Genomic DNA, 21,010 nt, shown 5'->3' on the forward strand with positions numbered 1-21,010 from the left:
AAGGTATTTGAGAAATAAGACGTACATCAACAACTATATCACCTTTTCTGACATAGGAAGATTTTTACCTGTGCTTCAGAGAGAATTTTATTTCATGTAAATTCTACTGTAGTACCTGAGACCTAATAAGTATTAAGTAAGCATTTTCTTTTTCTTCCCTAAAATAGATGCTTAAGCTTTAATCATAGTAGGCTTGGGCTATCAAAGCATATAATTTGCTTTTTTTTCCCTTTGGTATGCCCTGCTTTCTCATCACAGCTAATCTTCTGTAGCTCCTACAGTTTCCCTCAATTATTTGACCAAAAAAGCTACAACGCATACCTGTCATCCTCCAGATAATTCTGCAGCATCCTCTCTTCTTATGGGCAGGATTTTAAGGGTCTATAATATAGTTAGGTAATAAAATTTGGTATTGGAGAAAAAGGAAGATATAATTTGCAGATGTTAGTAAGTCTAGAAACTGGAAACTTCTAAGGAAGATTGAAGCTATTTTTAGCCTATCATGGAGATTGATACTATTAGAAATAAATGTCTCTGTTGCTCTTTTCAATCCAATGCTTTGCCTAGTTTATTTTTCTCATATTTTCTTGTACCAACTCTTCTCCATTTGGACAGGATATTGGACTATCAGTTTCCATACTGGATGTCTTAGAAGAATCTTGTCTGCCCTAGGCAAACCAATACAATCAACTATTTACTCTGTTACTCTTCCCAATAAAAATGAACCTTCTTATGCCTGTTTCTTCCTTCTTGGCTTTTTGTATAGTTTGTAATACTCGCTTGCTAGGCATTCCTTCCTCCACATTATAACTGAGATTCAGCTTCTAGAAAGCTTCACCTAACAGCTTCTTTTTGCCATCCACTCAAGGGAATATCACTTGTACTTATAGTCTTACCCTATACTACTTTTTCTTCTACAGTTTCTTCTCTATCTTGTACCTGTTGATAGTCTCTTAAACTCTCTTCACATGTGTCCACTGTAACCATATGTGACACTACACAATAATTCAGAGTGGAAACTTGAGAGGTATCTTTCATCCTATATGACTAATCAAAACCCAACAGATTTTGCCATTTTTAAAAAGATCCAGAACCTGTACCTCTTTAGAACTACCTTCAGTGATATATTTGGATTTCTTGTCTAAGTAGGAATAGTCTCCAGGTTAATTCCCTTCTTATCGTTGTCTCTTCTACAGATAATTCATCCTCACTTTCCTTAACATATTAAACGTTGATGTAACTATACCATTCCATGTTTTCAATACATTCAGTAGAATCGATGACCTCTAGAATTACCGTGCTCACCTGATCCACATCTCTTTAATCACTTCCTGCTCATAGACTGAACTTATCTTCAACCACACTTAAAATTTCCCAGTTTGGGGGGGGCTGGAGAGATGGCTCAGTGGTTGATAAAGAGCACAGCTGCTCTTCCAGAGGACCCAGGTTCAATTTTCAGCATCCACGTGGCAGCTCACAATTGTCTGTAACTCCAGTTCCAGAGAATCTGACATCCTTACACAGACACATGCAGGCAAAACACCAATCCACATAAAATAAAAAATAAATTAAAAATAAATTCCCAGTTGCTAGGGCTACTAACATCTATCAATTGTACTTGAATTTTCAACCAACTGATGACAACTTATATTACCCAGCTAAATTATAATTTCTTAAAATTTTATCACAGCATATTCAATATATGTTCAGTGGACTTTATTTACTGTATTCTGGACTGCTTGAGATCAAGGGCAAATCCTTCACATTATACCTATTTTTAAATTTTATATTATTTAAGGAAAATAGCTACTCAGTAAATAGACTTTAAATGAATGTGGCTTATTTCCTAACTTATTTGTACTAGTATTACACACTAACAAGTTATAAAACTTGATTAAGTAAAGTCATTGACTTCGTTGGTTTGCTCCCTTTCTTCATCCAGCATGCAATAAGCACTTAATAAACACACGATGTCTGTATCATGAGTTAAAATAGTCTCAAAGTCTCACTATTATCTGTTAGTGTCAAATGTCCTAAGATTTACATTCATTTTCAATTCCTTATAGCATATGCCAATCTGGATAGGTAGCATGCTCAATTTGGGGGGGGGAGCCTGAAATAGTGCTATATGATCGATTGCATATTTTTAACCATAAACCTTTATTGACCTTGTATATTCTGTGAAGGGAATCTCTGTAGAACTGATCTGTCCTTATACAAACATCCACTGGCTGGCAATCAGTTTAACAAAAGGAAGGTTGACTAATATATAAATTTCTACTTCCTCTTTTTAATTTGCCCTTTATAATAATTTAAAAATTGACATAGAATCTTTTTACTCCTCAGTGGAATGCCCATCACTGTGTTGTGTAATACCTCCTTTTAAACACAGGTCAGCATTTTGCTTCATTTCTTCTTTTCTTACTAAACTCACTGTGTTTTCTATAAGGGAGTAATGCCAATGCACATCTGTACAACTTCTATAAATCATAGAATTTTAAATATGCTAAATTTTAAATAACTCATGGTCACATTTCTTGTGATTCTTAGCCATAGATTTACAAACAGCATGGGCTTACTATTACTAATATTTTTAGAATTCACTAAAGTACCTTCTTGATATGTGGTAATATACTTCTGTTTGTTTATTTCAGACAAAGTGTGCATTTTGGGTATAATAAAATGAGTAACCTAGATTTTACTTCTGCAAGTGAAACGATTACCTTTCACTAATCACATTTTTCCTAACTTTCACAGCATTTCCTTCTAACTTAGGTGTATTAGTGCTTTTCTCACTGCTATGATAAAATTCCTGGCTAAAATAACTTGATGAAAGAAGGATTCATGTGAGCTGACCATTTGAGGGGGTACAGTGTATCTTAATAGGGAAGGTGTGACTGTGGGGACAGACTACAGCTGGACCAATAGGTAGCTAATGTCTGGATTGATCACAAAACAGAAACTAAACTTCCTATAAATCTTAAGACACAGTGGGATTCATTGCCGCCAGTTAAGCTTGGTCTTTGGAAGTTTCCACAACTTCCCAGCTGGGGACCAAATGGCTGAATACTTGAGTCTGAGATGGGAAACATTTCACGTTTAATCATTTATCATTTATCATAAATGTTTTTCATCTAAACCATACAACACAGAAGTAATTTGTGTGGATGCTTTCTTACACCTGGAAAGATGGTTCACTCTAGGTTTGTAAACAAACCTTTTAATCATTTCATGAAATGAATATAAGTGCATTTAGGGCTTAATTCTCTAACAGAATTGAGAGGACAGAAAAAAAAATTAAGAAGGTCTCTTAGTAGCATTTGTTATTGAAAGTCATATCTTTTTTCCTTTGGGAATTTTCTGTATCGACTATTTCTTCTGTGAGCTAAGGTCAGACTAAGCTTACACTGTATGGAGGATTTCGGCATGTGAGAGAAGGCATATTTTTATTTCAGGATTTTAAAACGTATTTTAATTAGGTTTTTAGCATATTATAAAGCTCTTCATGCTTCGGTGGTTATTAATTTTTTCATAGTTTTTAAGTAAACTTTCTGAAAATAAATTATCCTTGATTTTAAAAGTTTTAGTTGGGGCTGGAGTGAAAGCTTAGTAAGTAAAATGCTTGCCTGGCAAGCATGAGTTTGTATCTGTAGCCTATGAAAAGCCAGGCTCTGTTGCAGACATGACTATTGTCACAGTGCAGGCTCAGACAGGAGTAGCCATATGGCTAGTTTACCAGCCAGCCTAGAGAAATCAGTGAGAGGACTGAGAGAGATACCGCATCTGCCTCCAGCACTGACGTGCATACATGCGGAACTACATTTCAACTTGGAGCTGCATTTGAATCCTAGCATTAGACTTGCAACCCCAGCCTTTCCTAGGGATACTGTGTTAACTTCTCTGAAGGGATAACAGCTATTCCTATTGTTTCACACAGTATCAAATAATATTCCTACAATCCATATAAAATTTGGATGATAAACTTTTTTAATGTGGTTAAAACTAAATACCTTGGGGTTGGAGACTTAAGAGTTTCTTCCAGAAGACCACACTTTGGAAAGGTGAGGAGAGGAACTACACAATGAAGTAAAGGTTGTTTTGTTTTTTTTAATGATTTGTTTTTATTTTACGTACACTGGTGTTCTTCCTGTATGTTCGAGTGTGAGAGTGTCTGATCCCGTAGAACTGGAGCTACAGACAGTTGTGAAGTACCATGTGAGATCTGGGACTTGAACTCAGGTCTTTTGGAAGAGCAACCAGTACTCTTAACTGCTATATCTCTAGCCTCAAACAGTTGTTTTACGTGAGGTCTCTGTGATGTTGATCTTCAGATGGTATAAGTAGCTGGAGAACTTTAGTCTGTCTTCCTTCTTGTGAGCTTTCTCCTTAACTCCTGAGATTTTAGGAGGGCAATCCAAAATACCCACTTGTTTTGGAAAACCTTTCTTAATCTGGTTTGGAACTCAGATTCAAAGCTCCACCCCACATTCATGGAAGTAAAACAAGAGATGATTAGCAAACCCTAGATTCTAAAGTATTCCTGTTCCATTTAATTCCAAGTACTTAATGTGGCAAGGTGTCAGTGTTTTGTGTATTATTTTTAAAGCTCTAACAAAAAACACATTTTGGTCTTAAAAGACTAATTTTGATGGTATAAGTGAATGTTAAACCTGAAATTGATTGTAACATTTACCAATAAATTTACCAATAAATCAGAAGTATTAATTATGTTTCCTTCAATGTCCTATTAAATATGTAAGAAAATGGTGTAAAAACTAAATATTGAATACTATTTATGAATTTTTGATTATTGTCATTTTTTAAAAAATCATAATTGTATACAGGCTGCATTTTCATGTAATATTAAAGCTATTTTGAGTTAGAGATTAAAAAGGAAAAACTGAAAACTCTGCTGTAGAGAGATGGCTCAGTAGTTAATAGTGCTTGCTGCTCTTCCAGAGGATCTGAGTTTGGTTCCCAGTACCCATATTAGACAACTCACAAGCACCAGTAACTTCAGTTCCAGGACATCTAATACCTCTGACCTCTAAGCACCTGCACTAGCATACTCATACTCATACATGCACAGATACATATAATTAAAAATAAATATAAATATAAATAAAATATAATAAAATTAATATAATTAAAATATAATAAAATTAATATAATTAAAAATAAATATATATGCTTTAATATCTGCAGGAAAAAATTCACCATTTGGGCATCTTTTGTTGATAAATTAGGTTTTTTTTAGAGCCAATTGAAACTCTTTATTCCATCTGGAAAGGACAATACTCTGGTATTCAAGGATCTAGGTGTAGACCCAGGTATCCAGAACATAAGGTTTCTGAAGCAAAGCAACATTCTGGCATCTCAGTCACCAGCTTGGGGGTGACCTTCATGTAAGCAAGCAGTTGGGCAGAAGCTAAAATAAGCAAATAGGTAAAGTATGAGGTTTGCACAAATAGACAATTTAATAGAAACTAAAATAAGTTAGCTAGGACATCCTGACCATGGGTTCGCAGAATAGAGCTGGATAATCTTCCATGGGATTCTCCATCAGAGAGATAGTAGTTTTAAGGGTGTGTTTTAAAATTCTTCAAGATATTGTTCAGCCCCCCAAAAAAGCATTTGCTGAATACAGATTAAAGATTTCAGCCTATTATAGAACTCTTAAAATACCACAATACTTCTTTAGAGCATTGTTTCTCTATTAAAGGTAGTAGCTTTTCTAAAGTACTTAATAAGGCTTATTTGATTAATTTTCCAAATATATACTGCTTCAGAAAGAAGAAATAAAAGCAAAGCATGTTACTACTCTTGAAAACATAACTTTTTACCTTTTATTTCTTCAATTTTGCTTAATGATTATTTGATTCATTTGAGTTCCATAAGAGCCCAAAAAAGAAAAGAGGGAAGAGTCCAGTGTGTGTCATAGATTAGAATTATTCATATATGCATAGAAAACATAGTTTTTGAAAATGACAAAAAGACAAGTGTCGTTTTGTAAAGTCAACACACTTGAATCTAAGTTCCTATTTTGAATCTTCTTGGGTCCATTTTAACCATAATGAGACTTTTCTTCACTCCTTCTGTTACCTAACAAATACTGTCCTGTGTAGCTGTAGCAATCACCTCAGTGTGGAGCAACCTTAAATGCGTATCGGCTTGCTCTTTCTAAGTGAGCTACACCCATTATTCAAGATTTCTGCAATCTACTTGATATTCACTTTTATTTTTACTTTAATAATTACTATTAGAAAGATAAGAGGTCTTTCTGCATGGTAATCTATCATCAGAACAAACTAAAGAGAAATAAACATAAAAAATGTGTTATGATGTCTGAAATGTTAACTTTGAAAACTAACTTAGAGTTACATGTATATATAGAATAATTCATGGATATGCTTTTTTCATTGTACTGAATTCTTAGCCTAGATAATTGATAATCCAGACTCACATTATTTTTCAGTGGTATATATAAATTAAGTAACTATGAGTCAATAAATTGAAATCATATCCATTCTTTTGAGTATCATTTATGAATCTATTTTTTAAACTGCAGTAACAATCATTGGAGAAAGCAAAAAAAGTTTATTTACGGTATTGAGAGTTAAATGAAATTATAATAAATAAAATGCTAAATTTGAATTATTCTTGAGATGACAAATACACACACACACACACACACACACACACACACACACACTTGGACAGAGAGGACACTGGGAGTGCTGGCATCAGTGTCATGCCAGCACCTTCTTTTCAAGAGGAAAAGAAGAATGAAAAATAGTAGAGAATAGTTGTGAAGAGAAAAACAGAATGGCTAGGGAGGGGAAACACTGAAGAAAGGAAACTAGCTATAGCCTTTGCTCCTCTTGCTACTTCAGTGCTTGAATACGTCTCTTGTTCCAAGTCACATTTATAGTTAAAAAGCAGAAGCACTAACTACTAGGACAGGTGCATTTTAAGACTTTAATTGTATTTACACATTGAAATTCAACAAAACTTTGTATGAAATATGAAATCAAGTCATATGAACATTTTATGGCCATTGTTTTCAATAATATGAATAATTTTTCACATTCTATCATAGTCTTCCCCGGGATAAGAAAATAAATTACAATTTTTGATATTTATCCATGGTGTTCTGCGTTTAGGATTATCTCGTCATAAAAACCTAGCTTGCTGAGAAGCATAACATGGACTAAATCATGGCTCTCTGAAGATGCCTATATGTACACATGAACTAAAAGAAAACTGCTATAGGAATCCAGCCCCTGTAATTTAGTATTGAGCTGCAGATTATGAGTATAGTGTTTGACAAAAAGGGAATTTTCAAAAAATAAAAGCAGCAGAGCTAATCTAAAATCAGATGCTTCCAAGTTTGTCCTTAGTACTTCTTGTTTGTGAAGACTAGGCATCCCTCAAAGAAAATATTCATCCTGAAGAGTAGAACAAAGAAGGAGATGCTAGTGAGACCTGCAAGTAGTTCTTTAAGCAAATGCCGAGTCAGTTATTTGTGCACTATCTATCAGATTAGCCTTAAGTCATCTCTGAATCAAATTAAGGCTGATTTTTGTCCCGTTATTACCATATTTCACAGAAAAATCATCCAATTAAAATACGTCAAACATAAAATTCTATACCCACGACAGTTACAAAGCAGTTATTAATCTTCATCCCCTCAATGTTTCACACATTAGGACTATTGTTTTATGGTCAGTGCTTAGCATCCTTTAGAGCTCTAGTGAGCAGTCATCTTATTTCATATGTGCACCTTTGTTACACAAAAATAAACCAAATTTTTTTCCAGGTAGAGAGGAAAACTATCTTACATTTTTATTTGTCCTTTCACATTAATTTTATTTTTAAAAATATGGGAAGCAAGGAAATAGTTCTAATTGGAAGGTTAATTTTTATATTCCTTATGATTTTTTTCTAGACTTTGAGGTACCAAGCTTTTCTTAATTTGTACCAGAAATATTTAAAAGAAAATAAAGGTAACTATAGTAATTGAACCATATAACTCCAGTGTAGAGAAATCAGTACCTCCCGTCTTTGATGAAGCTAACAAAAAATATTGATGAAGTAGAATCTTCTAGTCATTTCAGTATCGTTAATTAAACTTAAGTTTTCAAAGCCTTACCAGCACATCAGTTTAAATCTGTTTCAAAAGTTTAAAGTACATGGATAAACTAAAATAATCTGATATTATGTATTCAGTTTTTGCTACCATTTAACAGAGGTCTTTATAGCTATGAGGTTAAAACATTAGCATTATGTTTTTTTCTTAAAATAAAGACTATATAAAGATATTTAGATTGTACCAAGTCTAAGTTTTAAAAATGTATAAGGTCTCTTAATAGTGACAGTCTATTAAAATGTTTTTTCAGCAGCTCCATCCCTTTTCTATTCCTATTTTTAATGAAATTTTCAAATATATGGTAAGGAACAGATAATGGTAAACTATTCATATGTTAATCATCTACAATCCTTCGATACTGGGGTAGAAATCAGAATTTCCTGGATGCTAGGATGTACACGTGACCTACACCTCAACCCTTACAACCTGAACAGGATTTCTTCTTTGATCTTTCTGAAATAACAAATAGTTTACAAAAAAAAAAAAAACATGTTTAATCTCATTTTGCTGGAACTATTAAATCTTAATACTTGGGTCTGTTTCTGTTACCAAATTTTGGCTCTTCTAACTAATTGAAATCTTATTTAGCTTGAAAGAGTTTGTAAACAGGTCTATGCTAGAATGTAAACAGGTCTATGCTAGAATGTAAACAGGTCTATGCTAGAATGTAAACAGGTCTATGCTAGAATGTAAACAGGTCTATGCTAGAATGTAAACAGGTCTATGCTAGAATGTAAACAGGTCTATGCTAGAATGTAAACAGGTCTATGCTAGAATGTAAACAGGTCTATGCTAGAATGTAAACAGGTCTATGCTAGAATGTAAACAGGTCTATGCTAGAATGTAAACAGGTCTATGCTAGAATGTAAACAGGTCTATGCTAGAATGTAAACAGGTCTATGCTAGAATGTAAACAGGTCTATGCTAGAATGTAAACAGGTCTATGCTAGAATGAATTGAGAGACACAGTTCTGGTGCTCAACTTCGGTAGTGGGTATACTAGATTTCAGCTCATGATCTTTATTCCGGTTATCATCAAAGCAATGCATAGTGTCCTATACAAAATGTTGGATGTAGTACCAATTGTTTTCCCTCAATTAGCTTGTCTAGTTTTCAGAATAATTTCATGAGATGGTAACTCTAGAAACTCCTTAATCTTTGCATGACAATAGCAGTTCTCTCTGCCTTGGAAGTTCTACTGCACAGATACTCATCTGACTGCCTCATATCTGAACTAATGCTTCCTCATAGAAGTTGTCTTTGTCCACTGTCTTACTAAGTAGTCTATTGCTATAAAGAGACTCCATGATCACACCTCTTCTAAAGGAAAGCATTTAATCGCAGCTGTCTTATAGTTCTAGAGGTTTAGTCCACTATCAACCTGGTAAGACGAATGGTGAAAGACATGGTGCTGTACAGAACCTGAGAATTCTACCTCTAGACTGGTGGGCAGCAGGGAAAGAGAGAGACTTTGGGCCTGGAATGAGCTCCTAAAACCCCAAAGGCCACCCACAGAAACACACTTACTCCAATTAGGCCACTACCAGGTGACCAAGCATTCGAATCTATGAACCTATTGGGGCATTCTTATTCAAGCCATCACAAACACTCTATCTGTAACAGGTATACCCTGTTTCTGGTCACTTTCTTATACCGTTATTGAGTTTTATATTCTTTGTAACACATACTACTATCTAAAATTAATCTAATTTATATACCTTCTAAAAAGTTCATATTTGTCTGCTTTTATTAGGATACAAGTTCCAATGCAACAAGGTCTTTTTTGGTCTTAGTCATGTTTTAATCCAACCGCAAAGTATTGTTCAATAAATGAATGTATGTTATACATGTGAACTAATGCTTTAAAAATTATAGTTTAGATCTTTTTCCGATCACATAAGCATATTTCTTTGGACCCACAGCACATGTGAAGAGTACATTCACTGACATCTATAATAATCTAATTTTGCTTATCATAAAAATGAATTTTAACTGCAAATTCTCATAAGCATGAGAGTAGAATCAGCAGTGCAGATGGAGTAAATGCCAATTTTTGCAGGATAATGAATGGAATTATGCTGAAACAAATCAAACTATATATAAACCCATATTTAATAATGCTATAGAAAAAAGAATGTCCCTTTTCTTACTTGTGATTATGTGTTTTTTTTTCCTTTCCTAACATTGAATGTCTGAAATGAAGCCTTACCCCAAAAGTATAATGTCTGGGATATGCCAAACATTATATTTCTATTTCCCATAGAAAAATGTTATTCTCATTTTCTTATGCCTTTCTCTTGACTGGATCTTGACAAGCTTGTATTAATCATTCAAAATGAATCTTTTAAAAACTTTAATAGAAAACTACAAAGGAATAATAAGAGTGGGAGAAATAAAGAGTATTTCCCTGGGAAGAACTCACCAGTTGGTTCTCCAATACCAAATGGTCAGCCCTATACAGACTGATAGGTAGTACTTGTAGAATAATAAGTATGTGTGTTTGTGTGTGTGTGTGTGTGTGTACATACATATATATATATATACATACATACATACATACATACATACATACATATACACACATATTTAACAACAAATAATAAAAGAAACAGTCATGATGAAAAAACAAGGACAGGTATATAGGAGGACTTGGAGGGTGGAAAATGAAGGGGAAATTATGTAATTTTGTTATGATCTCAAAATTAAAAGAAATAATTTTAAAACTTAAAAAATAAGTGTGTTTTGGGACTAGGGAATGTAGTTCAGTGGTAGACTGGCTACTTAGCATACACAAGTCCCAGAATTCAATCCTCAGCATCATATGCATACAAGTAGTGTTATATATTAAGTCTTTAAAGTTATATTTTAAATTTTAAGATTTTTATAAATTGAATCCAGTTTCAAATATTATAAACTGTTTTAATATTGCCAAAAAATTAAAATGTAGACCATTTCAGATAACTATATAAGAAACTGCATACTCTCTTAGAAAAGAATGATATACAGAAAGAGACAATTTCTCAAACTAGAACTCACTAGTAACTGTGTTCCCAAGCCTTAAAAGTATCAGATAAGATTGAAAGCGTTCAAAAGCAGACAACTGAGAATACGTCAGTCCTACCTAGAGCACCATCTGTGGTACTTCTTTCTTTTTCTCAACTGTTACACTGCACTGTTAGTAACACTTACTACAGAGATCCTAACTTACAGAAATGTAAATTTTATCTATATGCAATGCATTGAATTTTGCTTTATAATTAAACTCTCTTTAAATTTAGTTCTAAAATTCCTGATGGTACCTCTGCGTGTTGCACCATTGTGCAATTACATGCATATGTGTGTAATTCTTTTTTGAACCAGCGTGAAAAATCTTACTGGCTCTCAGATTAATACTTTAGACGAAATCTTAGGTACATATTCATTTTATGTTTATGGATTATGAGTTTATCACATTTTGAAAAATTAATATTAGACAGTTTTCTCTATACAGCAGAGGTGCAGTTTGAACAACAGGTTTTTTTCATTTGATTTGTGTTTGATTTAGCCCAGACACCCAAAGCTTGAGTATTCAGAGAAACTGGAAATTTCATGTATAAAGTAAATAAGATACTTAATAACAACACAAAACTATTTGTTAATTGTTTACTTGGTATAGTCCTGGACGTTTTGATTAACAAAGCAGAATGAACCACTCACTGCTCTGATTCCAGACTTCAGGAAGCTCGTGTTTTAGCTGTAGTTGACAGTGGAACATAGACGTTTTCTAAGTCATTACTACTGTACAATACAGAATAGACGTTGTATACTTGTACGTTTTCCATATACCTGTTAAATGCTAGTTAAGCATTCTGAAGAATAAAAGCCAGTTTTTCTACTAACACTAGCAGCCAGTGCTTTAAAAATGTAAGCAATTTAGCCATGTGCTTTAATGGTATATTAGTTTAATTTTGTGGTTGAATAAATTATATGACAGAACATTTGAAAGTGAAAAATAAATAAATCAAATCTAAACAGAAACGGAGTATCTTAAAATTAATATTTAATGAAAGTATGTATGTCTTTCTTTCAGAGGTACCAGAAAATACATAGTGCTCAATAACTGAGACATTTGCTTACTGATTATATCTGTCCTTGAGATCCATTTCTTAAAATTAGTAATTCTTAATATTTCTTGTTCAAATGCTTATTTAAATTAACCTTGTTTGGTTTTTCAAGAGCTGTCAAAATCACAAAAGTATTAATCTAGTTATACATCCAGAATAGCGTCAGAAGAATAGTAACAGGTAACAAAATAATTATCCCTGACTCTCACATGGTATTCACTCTGAAACAACTTTTCTAAGTAAGGGTTTTACATATATTGTACCATTTTTTTCATAAGAATCCTATGAGTATGAATAGATATTACTTTAATCGTTTTATATATGAAGAACCTAGAGATTGTGACTTACATGGTGTTAATTGTATAAGTGATTAAGCCAAAATTTAAACCCAACCAGTTTGGCCTGATAGTACTACTCCTTAAACTGATTTTCAGGTGTTTGTTTTTTTGGTTGTTGTTGTTTTGTTTGTTTGGTTTTTTTTTGTTTTGTTTTTGTTTTGTTTTGTTTTGTTTTGTTTGTCATTCCTCCATAACATAGTCCTGTTTTCTGTAGTTCTCATTTCTCAGAAAACTAGCCAGGAACAAAAAGGCAGGATTGGCAAGATAACTTAGTAGATTAAAGTACTTTCTGACTTGAGTTCAATCCTCAAAACCTACATGGTGGAAAAGGAGAACCAGTGCTCATAAGGTATCCTTTGACCTCCACATGCATGTGCCTATCACACTCACACTCACACATGCAGGAGCGTACACACACATGCTGCAAGAAAATTAAAAGTAATTATTTTAAGAATAGAAAATGCAGTGAAAATCCAAGATGGTATGATTAGAAATGCAATGGTTGCCCTTATTAATTTAAAGAAATGATCAACTACTAATGTACAGATAATTGAGATTTGAAGCCAAAGGGGTTGAATTATTTTTACTATATTTATCATGTAGCCTCAGACAAAGAGTAATACCTTCTTCTAACAACTAGAATGAAAACAAGTTACTTTACAAAATAGTTATCAACCTGATAAGAGTGTACAATGCCATAAATACTTGGAAATCCTTACTAGTCAAAAATTGTCATTTGGTGCCATACATGAGATAATTAAGTAGTATTATTTTTTCAAACTATGGTCAAACTTAAAATTGTAAGTATAAATCTCAAGAGATTAATAGATGGATAAATGCTTGCAGGATAACCATGAGGATCTGAAAACAGATCCCCAGAGACTATATAAAGCCAGAAAGCACAGCACAAGAGTCTAATTTCAGAACTCCTATAGCAAGATGGAAGGCAGGGACAGAAAGATCTCCATATGCAGACAAGCAAGCTAGCCTGGCACATACAGCAGCACACAAGAGAAGACCTGTCTCAGACAAGATGGAGGACAGAGAACAGCACCTGAGGATTTTTGCTGACCTCTTTATGTAGATTATGGCCCATGTGCGCACAGACATCAAGATTTAAATGTTCAGTTTCTCAGAACACTTAATCAAAAATGTTGATAGCAAGAAGAGACCTGTCGGAGATTTTCAATTTTTGTAAGTCACTGAGGTGACTGAGCTTAGTTAGAATCAAGCTATATCTAGGAAGGACAACTGAATAAGAAAAAGTACATTGACTTAAGGAAGAATTCATCATTAATCAAGTTCATATTTCCCTAAGTCATGTGCTTTCTCCTATTCAGCTTTTCTTTTTTTTTTTTTTTTTTTTTTTTGGTTCTTTTTTTTTTCGGAGCTGGGGACCGAACCCAGGGCCTTGTGCTTCCTAGGCAAGCGCTCTACCACTGAGCTAAATCCCCAACCCCTTCAGCTTTTCTTCTTAAAGTTCCTCTGTCTAGATGTGCTATAGTAGTACAGTATTTTTAATAAAAAGATAAAGAACTCATCGGTTATTTATAAGGAAACAAGTTTCTACTTTCCGTAGTGATTATAATTCACTTTGCCATCTGCATAGCCTGCAGCACATCTAACTTCATTTAGAACTTGATATTGAAAAATAATTCATTCAAACTTAGGATGTAAGTACATTCAAGGGAATTTAGACAATAAAAATTGTTACTATATTGGGGAAGTTACAAATGGTCCCTTGAAAAGTATTTCTAAACATCTTACATATAAAATTTATCCTTGGGCCTGCATCACCGTAGGTTACATACACATTGCAGATAGATACTGTTGCTACTCTTCATCTGTATTAACAAATGACAGACTTCAAAGACATAGTTATCCATGTGAGTTTGTGTGTGTGTACACGTTTGTGTTTGTGTAAGTTCACCTGTGAATAATTTAAGTGTGATAAGTGTTATATGAGTGTACCATTTAATTCATCAACTAAACTAGGAGGGAAAAAATGTAGATTTTTTTTTTTTTTTTAGTTTTGAGGGGTGATTTTGGTTTTCGTTTTTTTGGATTTTTTTGTTGTTGTTAACTTCTTAGGTTAACCGTTTTCTTTTTAGTTTCTTGTTAGAAATGTTAAAAGGGCAACTGGTTAGTTCAGTGACTAATTGTGTGTTCGTGTGTGTGTGTGTGTGTGTGTGTGTGTGTGTATGTGTGTATACATCCATTTTTTAAGTATTCCTTTTATATAGTATCTGATAAAGAATGGGGACTGGAAAGTTAGCTCAGAGGTTAAGAGCACTTGGTGCTCATCAAGAGGTTCTAGATGTGGTGTGCAGCTCCTCCTTCTGATGGCTCACAGCCAACTGTAATTGCACTGTAGGGTATTCAACACCTCGTGTGCACAGCACACATTGACTATACACATCTGTAAATATACATATACACATAAATATTTTTGAAGAATCTTTAAAGAATGAAAATCGGAAAAGTTTCTTACAGCCACAAACTCCTACAAATAAAAGGTTTAAAAGTTATTCTAGCATTGGTTTTTTTTGCTTTCCTTCTTAACTGATTTCTCTTAATGCTTTTGTTAAAGTACACGAAGTTCATTGCAGAAAAAAAGTATTTAAAATAGCAAAGAAGACCCAATAAATGGACATCGTAAAACATTTTAAGCAAATATGATACAATAATGCCTTTTTAAATTCAGTAAATAAAAAAAATGTAGAGCCAGGCTTGGTAATACCATAAATGATATTTTGAGATACCACAACGTAAAGAATTTATATTGATATTTTATGGTTTATTACCTGAGCTCAGAATGGAAGGAAACAATAACTATTTGGTTACTCACTTAAGTTATTTTCGAGTTCTTTAAGAATTACATTGACTTCACTGAAAACCCCCAGAAGTATCTTAATTAATTTTATAGATAAAGAACTTAAGATCTATAGAGAAAAATTTAGTAAAGTCATCCAGTAGTAAACTAGGTTAATCTTTACACAACTAATCTCAAACTTTCATTGAACCTTTTTATGAGCTTTAATTCGAAAACTAGCATACTCTGTTGTCACTTACATCATGACATGACTTGTTAGACTTTTTCATTCAAATGCTTCAGATTCCAGCTACATACAGCCAATAACTGTAATCTGTACCAGCAGAGTAACCGATTTTTACTGCCTTTTTAAATTTTCTTTTCAGATTTAGATTCTTTACTCTCGTTAATTTTCCTCATTTTGTGTATAAGGAAATGAAAAGCTCCATATGATAAAAATTACATCCAATGTCAAAGAGCTAGGAAAAGGACATCACTAAACTTTAATTACTGTTTCTCTTTATTCTGCTGCCTCCCATGTGCTAAATAAACCAAAACCCTTTGTGTTCTTCAGTTGAATATATATTGTAGTTCCATAAATCTAGTTAAATGCTAATAATCATTAGGCTTTATTAAGCCAAATCCGTGTGTCCTGATTTATTCCAATAAAGTAATCAGTGAATACAACCATGGAGAAAAAACATTTTTTATCAATACTTCATGTTTATGTAAGAACTGAGAAAGAAACAGGACTTAGACTCTAATATAAAATTGTTAACTTAATGCTATTTCAACCTAAACTTTCCTTTTGTTTCTGGATAAGCTAAGAAAGCACACAATCTAAGTCATTTTGCAAATGAGACTTATTTCCTTTTACTCTTAAAGATTAATTTTATGAATAAATGCTCCTCAGAGAAGTTTGTACTTTCAAAGATATTACTCATGAGTTTAATAATCAGAATGTGAAATGACCATAATATGTCAGAAATATCATTTGTGTTCTTCTAGTGACTTGAACATTTGACATATTAGAACATCCTACTCTGTTAGAAACTAAGAAATCTACCTTACTCTGACATCCCAATATAGAGATCTTTTATTGTTCTGTTGATACTTGTCATTATTTGATTAACCTCAATAGTAATGAGATTTCTAAATTCTTCAGACCACCTTGCAGGGTATCCAGAATCTACTTTTTTTATATCATAGCTAATAATTCTGTCTGGCCAAAAAGGTGAAAATATCTTTTCAATAGTTTTACCTATTTCAGATATGACGATGATTGATCATACGCTTAAACATAAAATACTGGTCTGCTGAGTTTGAGAAGAACAATAATTACTATGAACTTTATATATGAAACTCTGTATTTAATATTATAGAAAATATTTTTAAAAATTAGTCATGATCCTGGCCCTCCAAGAGTTTAATCTCTTTGATTATACTATCAATAATTTGAACATGAGGAACTATGTTAAGTCCTATGATAAAGATTCAGAAGATACTTCAAGACTTTAGGAAAACCTAAGTCTAGATTATGGTAAAGAAAGTACAATCATATAAATTTATTAAAAATCATCAACTATATTTTAAATTACTGAATTTGGTAATTGCTGGTACATAAATTGTATCTTAGCATTATTAACAATTTAAAGAAGAAAATATTATCTGTGATTAAAGAATTTAGAAAATATTTTTCATAGCTGATGTAGTCTAATCTGAATCTTAAAGGATAAAGTGAGTTTGAACCAAAAGCTTGATCAAAGTAAAAAAGCATTACCTAGAACTAGTGCAAACTATTAAAGGTCTGAATAGAGAGCCTCCATTCTTACATGTGGCCATGTGGATTTGGCCCTTCCGAAAAGTCCTGGCCAGTGCCTATGGAAAATCTTAAGACAGTATCATTTGTTGGAAGGTTTACTTGTTTTGCTCTGTTTTCCCCTTTGACAGAAGGAGTCAACAGTAAAAACTTGCTTCCATTTTAAGCTAGTGAGGAAACTAATAGAAAAAGTATATAGTCATCTAGTATGTCACACCGCCAGTGAGTCTACTGCCATTAAAACTATTGACATCATTTCCTTCTTTAAAGCTTAAAATGAGTGAAATATTCTTTATTTCCTTTGAACCCTACAAAAACCTTTATATTTCCTATAGGAAAACTAAGGTTATGGGAGAACCCACCGCCTAAAATGCTGAAGCCATGTGCAGGAAAGGTCAAGCTGTTCTGGCCTGTTAAAAATAAAACGAAAAGTATGGTACAGCTATATGATCTTTGAACAGTCCCAAAACTGCTAACTAAATTCAGATGTCATACAAAAGGAAGAAACCAGATGAAGTTAAGTAATGGCATTAATAATAGAAAAGCAAAAGGGGAATTGGGGTTTTTTTTCTTATGAATTGATTTGACCCTATTAGTAACAAGAACAGCCAATTTTTAAATAATATATATTGATAATTAAATTTACAAGAAATTTAGTTTCTAAATAAATAAGCTTTTTTGTTTTCAAACAATATTTCAAAAATTAAGTTGTATCTTCCCAAACCAGATAACTTCTCAGATTATATAATTAACAGATCATACTAAAATTTTAAATAATTTCTTGATGTTCATCAGGGAAAATGATTTATTTTCTTCTTCATTTTGAACCCACTGGACCGACTGCTCAGAATTTTTTCCATTTGAGCCATGTATTCTAGCATTTCTAGGAGAAAAACATGAATGAGCCCAGCGAATAGCAAAATAGAAGTAGTTTTATAAGATTGGATTAATGTTGACCTACAATCAAATATGATCCTTATTATGTATCCCATACATAATATTTGTTATGAACATATCTTTAGCATGGGCTTGGCCTATTTTGTTTTAGTCCTCCCTCCTGCAAAATACAGACGGAAAGAGATGCCTGTTATTTGCATTTATTTATACTAACTAGTTGTACATATCTGGCTTCCATTGGAAAGCCCTGACATCACAGGGAACGGTGATCAAAATTCCACACTCTAGCTTCAAGCTGGGGGCTCGTAGCTATTGCAGCATTGAAAGGGAATCTTTTCCTGGCTTCTTTAAAATGAGCATGGTGATGGGATGGTTTAAGGGAAGAACACCTCTCCAATCATATGACCACTGCTGTGCTTCTGTGTGTCCTGCTTTTTTCATAACAGCTTGGCACTACATTCTTTCCCTGTATTCTTAGTGGAATTTTTTTTGTATGAGTGGGCTGGGGTCTGGGACATAAGTGAATGGTTATACATTATGCATGCATCTTTCATCATTAGAGTGATGTGCCTTCCCTTATATATCACAAATTATAATCATACTTAACTTCTGTGTCTGTAGTGATTGAGCTGTCTGTTTCTTCCTTTCTGGTGTGAGATTTGTATGTATTGATATGTTTTGACATTTACACCTTTAGTTGTTCATGTTACATTAAACGTAAGTTAAAATTTTCTCCCAAAAGAGTTAGCTTTTCATGTTGGGCTGGAAGAATCTTCATTTCTGTGTAGCAATTCACGTTATTATACCCCATGGCTTTCAATTGTACCTCCTCTAATGAAGAGATGACTTTAAACACTGTGCTATTCTTGTTATGCCCTAAGCTTAAGGTAAGTAATTTATCTGTCTCTAACGATTGTGGCTGCTTGTTTAACTTTTCTCAGCTTTTTAAAAGACGTTTTTATTTTTGCTCCTTACCATTTATTGTGTGTTGTCCTTCCTTTGTTTCTGTGTCATATCTTAAGATTTCTTAATAAGCTATGTGATCTTAAGCAAAAATCCTATTTTGCTGTAAACACATGTCTAAATAAATTATTTGATGTCTCGAGTGATCTTGATTAGTAAGTGAATACCTGTGTTTTCAGTGGTCTTATTTCTTTTTTTATTTCCTCCATTTACTCCAATGAAATGCAGTTAGTGTGTTGTTTTCATTCTGATTGCTGTGGGAAGGAGAATCATTTGTGCTATAAAATCAGTCAGTTATTAATTGCAGTAAATAACATGGCACAACAGAATAAAGTAATGGTGATTCTAATAGTATACCTTTCATTTTATTCCCTTAGAAATTTAATGTAATCCCATAATCTCAGATTATTTAATTTTTTATGTAACCTTTTTCTCACTGCTTAAAACAAGTAACAAAATAAAATAAAATAAAACTTGATACTCTTAACTTATCCTTTAAAAGTAAATTCCATGATATTATGCTATGTAAAAACCTTTATATTTAGATTTTATAAAAAATAAATGCATACTATAAATATGATATGTACATCCATACATATAAAGTTTTAAAAATTACTTATCTCGGCTTTTTTTAGATATACAGATTTAAAAGCTCTAAGTAAAGAAGTCTTATAATCACTGGTTTTAAAAATAATTTCTCTCAAATCTGGTTCAACAGCCAATGTAGCATAAATGGGAAATAGTATTTGCAATACTTTTGGCAATTTGCACACTTTGATAAAGGCTCCTGTTTCAGAGAACTGAATTGTTTTAATTCTCCGAATCTCTCCTCTAAAGCTGTTTGAAATATGTGATTCCAAACTGAGCTATTAAAAAAAAAAAACTGTGGATTGCTCTTTCTGTATTATGAACAATTGTGGGGGGGTGGGTATTAATCTTTAAGCCTCTTAGAGGAGCAGGAGGGATGTTTTCATTTGCTTTGTTTTGATTACAAAATACCAGGGAGTTCTTTACTAACATTTCCATTATATGCATTATTAAATGTATATAATAGATATTGTGTAAATTTGTTAGAACATTTTGTGAGACGATTTGAACTACTCATCTGAACTGCACTGTTCATTGTAAATTTCTTGTTTCTGTCCATACACTAGCTCCACTCTAGATTGGAAGGGCTTAAAGATGAACTCTGGAGGAGTAGAGGCTACGACTTAAGAGTAACTATTACTGACCGAAGGAGCTGCTTTCCACTCGCAAACATGGCTGTGCGCGATGGGCTTGGCTCCTTCACATCTTGTCTCACATCTTGTTGAAGACTTTCTTGTCTTCCATTTGACTTCTATGAGCTGTTTTTGTCTTTCAACATTTCCCCCTTCCTTTTCCCTCTTTCTCCCAGATTTTCTTCCCATGCTTTTAGCATTCTCTTGTGTTCTTTGAGTCACTTTTTCAAATGTAGTTTCTCTATTAAGCTTGTCTATTAATTTCTGTTAGTGTGTGTTTCTTTCCCCGTTAAGATTGTAGAGGTAGAGATACACTTGTTTTCATTTCATGGTATGCAAATTGCTTATTTATTTTACAGAAAGTTCATTAGTTACACTTACCTTTTTGATATGACTTTTCCAGACAAAATAGTAGAGCATTCTCCATTTATATACTGTCCCTCTTCAGTAAGCCCATGCTTCCTTTTTTTTTAAACCTCCATATTTACTTCTTCAGTTTCTCTCTGCTTTTTCTTTTGTTTATCATGCTTTCTTCTGTATCTTATTTAAGTCACTAATTTCTTTCTCATTGGGTCCACAAGTGTTCTCTAATAAGACTTATAAGTAAAACATAATAACAGTTTCCTCGTTCTGGATGAGTGTCATTGTACTATATACCTAAAACTCCTAAAACAATGTGGGCCAAAAGAGAATAGCTTATATTTGTAAT

General features: G+C 33.0%; 1 protein-coding gene across 24 annotated transcripts in view; it reads left to right on the forward strand.

Moving 5' to 3' along the window:
- Positions 1 to 21,010, forward strand: part of Gphn (gephyrin) — a 529,275-nt gene that overhangs the window by 329,126 nt on the left and 179,139 nt on the right. For 11 of the 24 annotated variants that reach the window (XM_039112897.2, XM_039112899.2, XM_039112900.2 and 8 more), the window contains one exon: positions 20,236 to 20,298. The exons of the other annotated variants lie outside the window; for them this stretch is intronic. In XM_039112897.2, coding sequence (XP_038968825.1) covers positions 20,236 to 20,298 — 63 coding nt within the window. The remainder of the gene's footprint in view (positions 1 to 20,235; positions 20,299 to 21,010) is intronic. 24 annotated transcript variants of the gene reach the window in all.

This window comes from Rattus norvegicus, chromosome 6 (genome assembly GCF_036323735.1).
Source record: "Rattus norvegicus strain BN/NHsdMcwi chromosome 6, GRCr8, whole genome shotgun sequence".
NCBI lineage: Eukaryota > Metazoa > Chordata > Mammalia > Rodentia > Muridae > Rattus > Rattus norvegicus.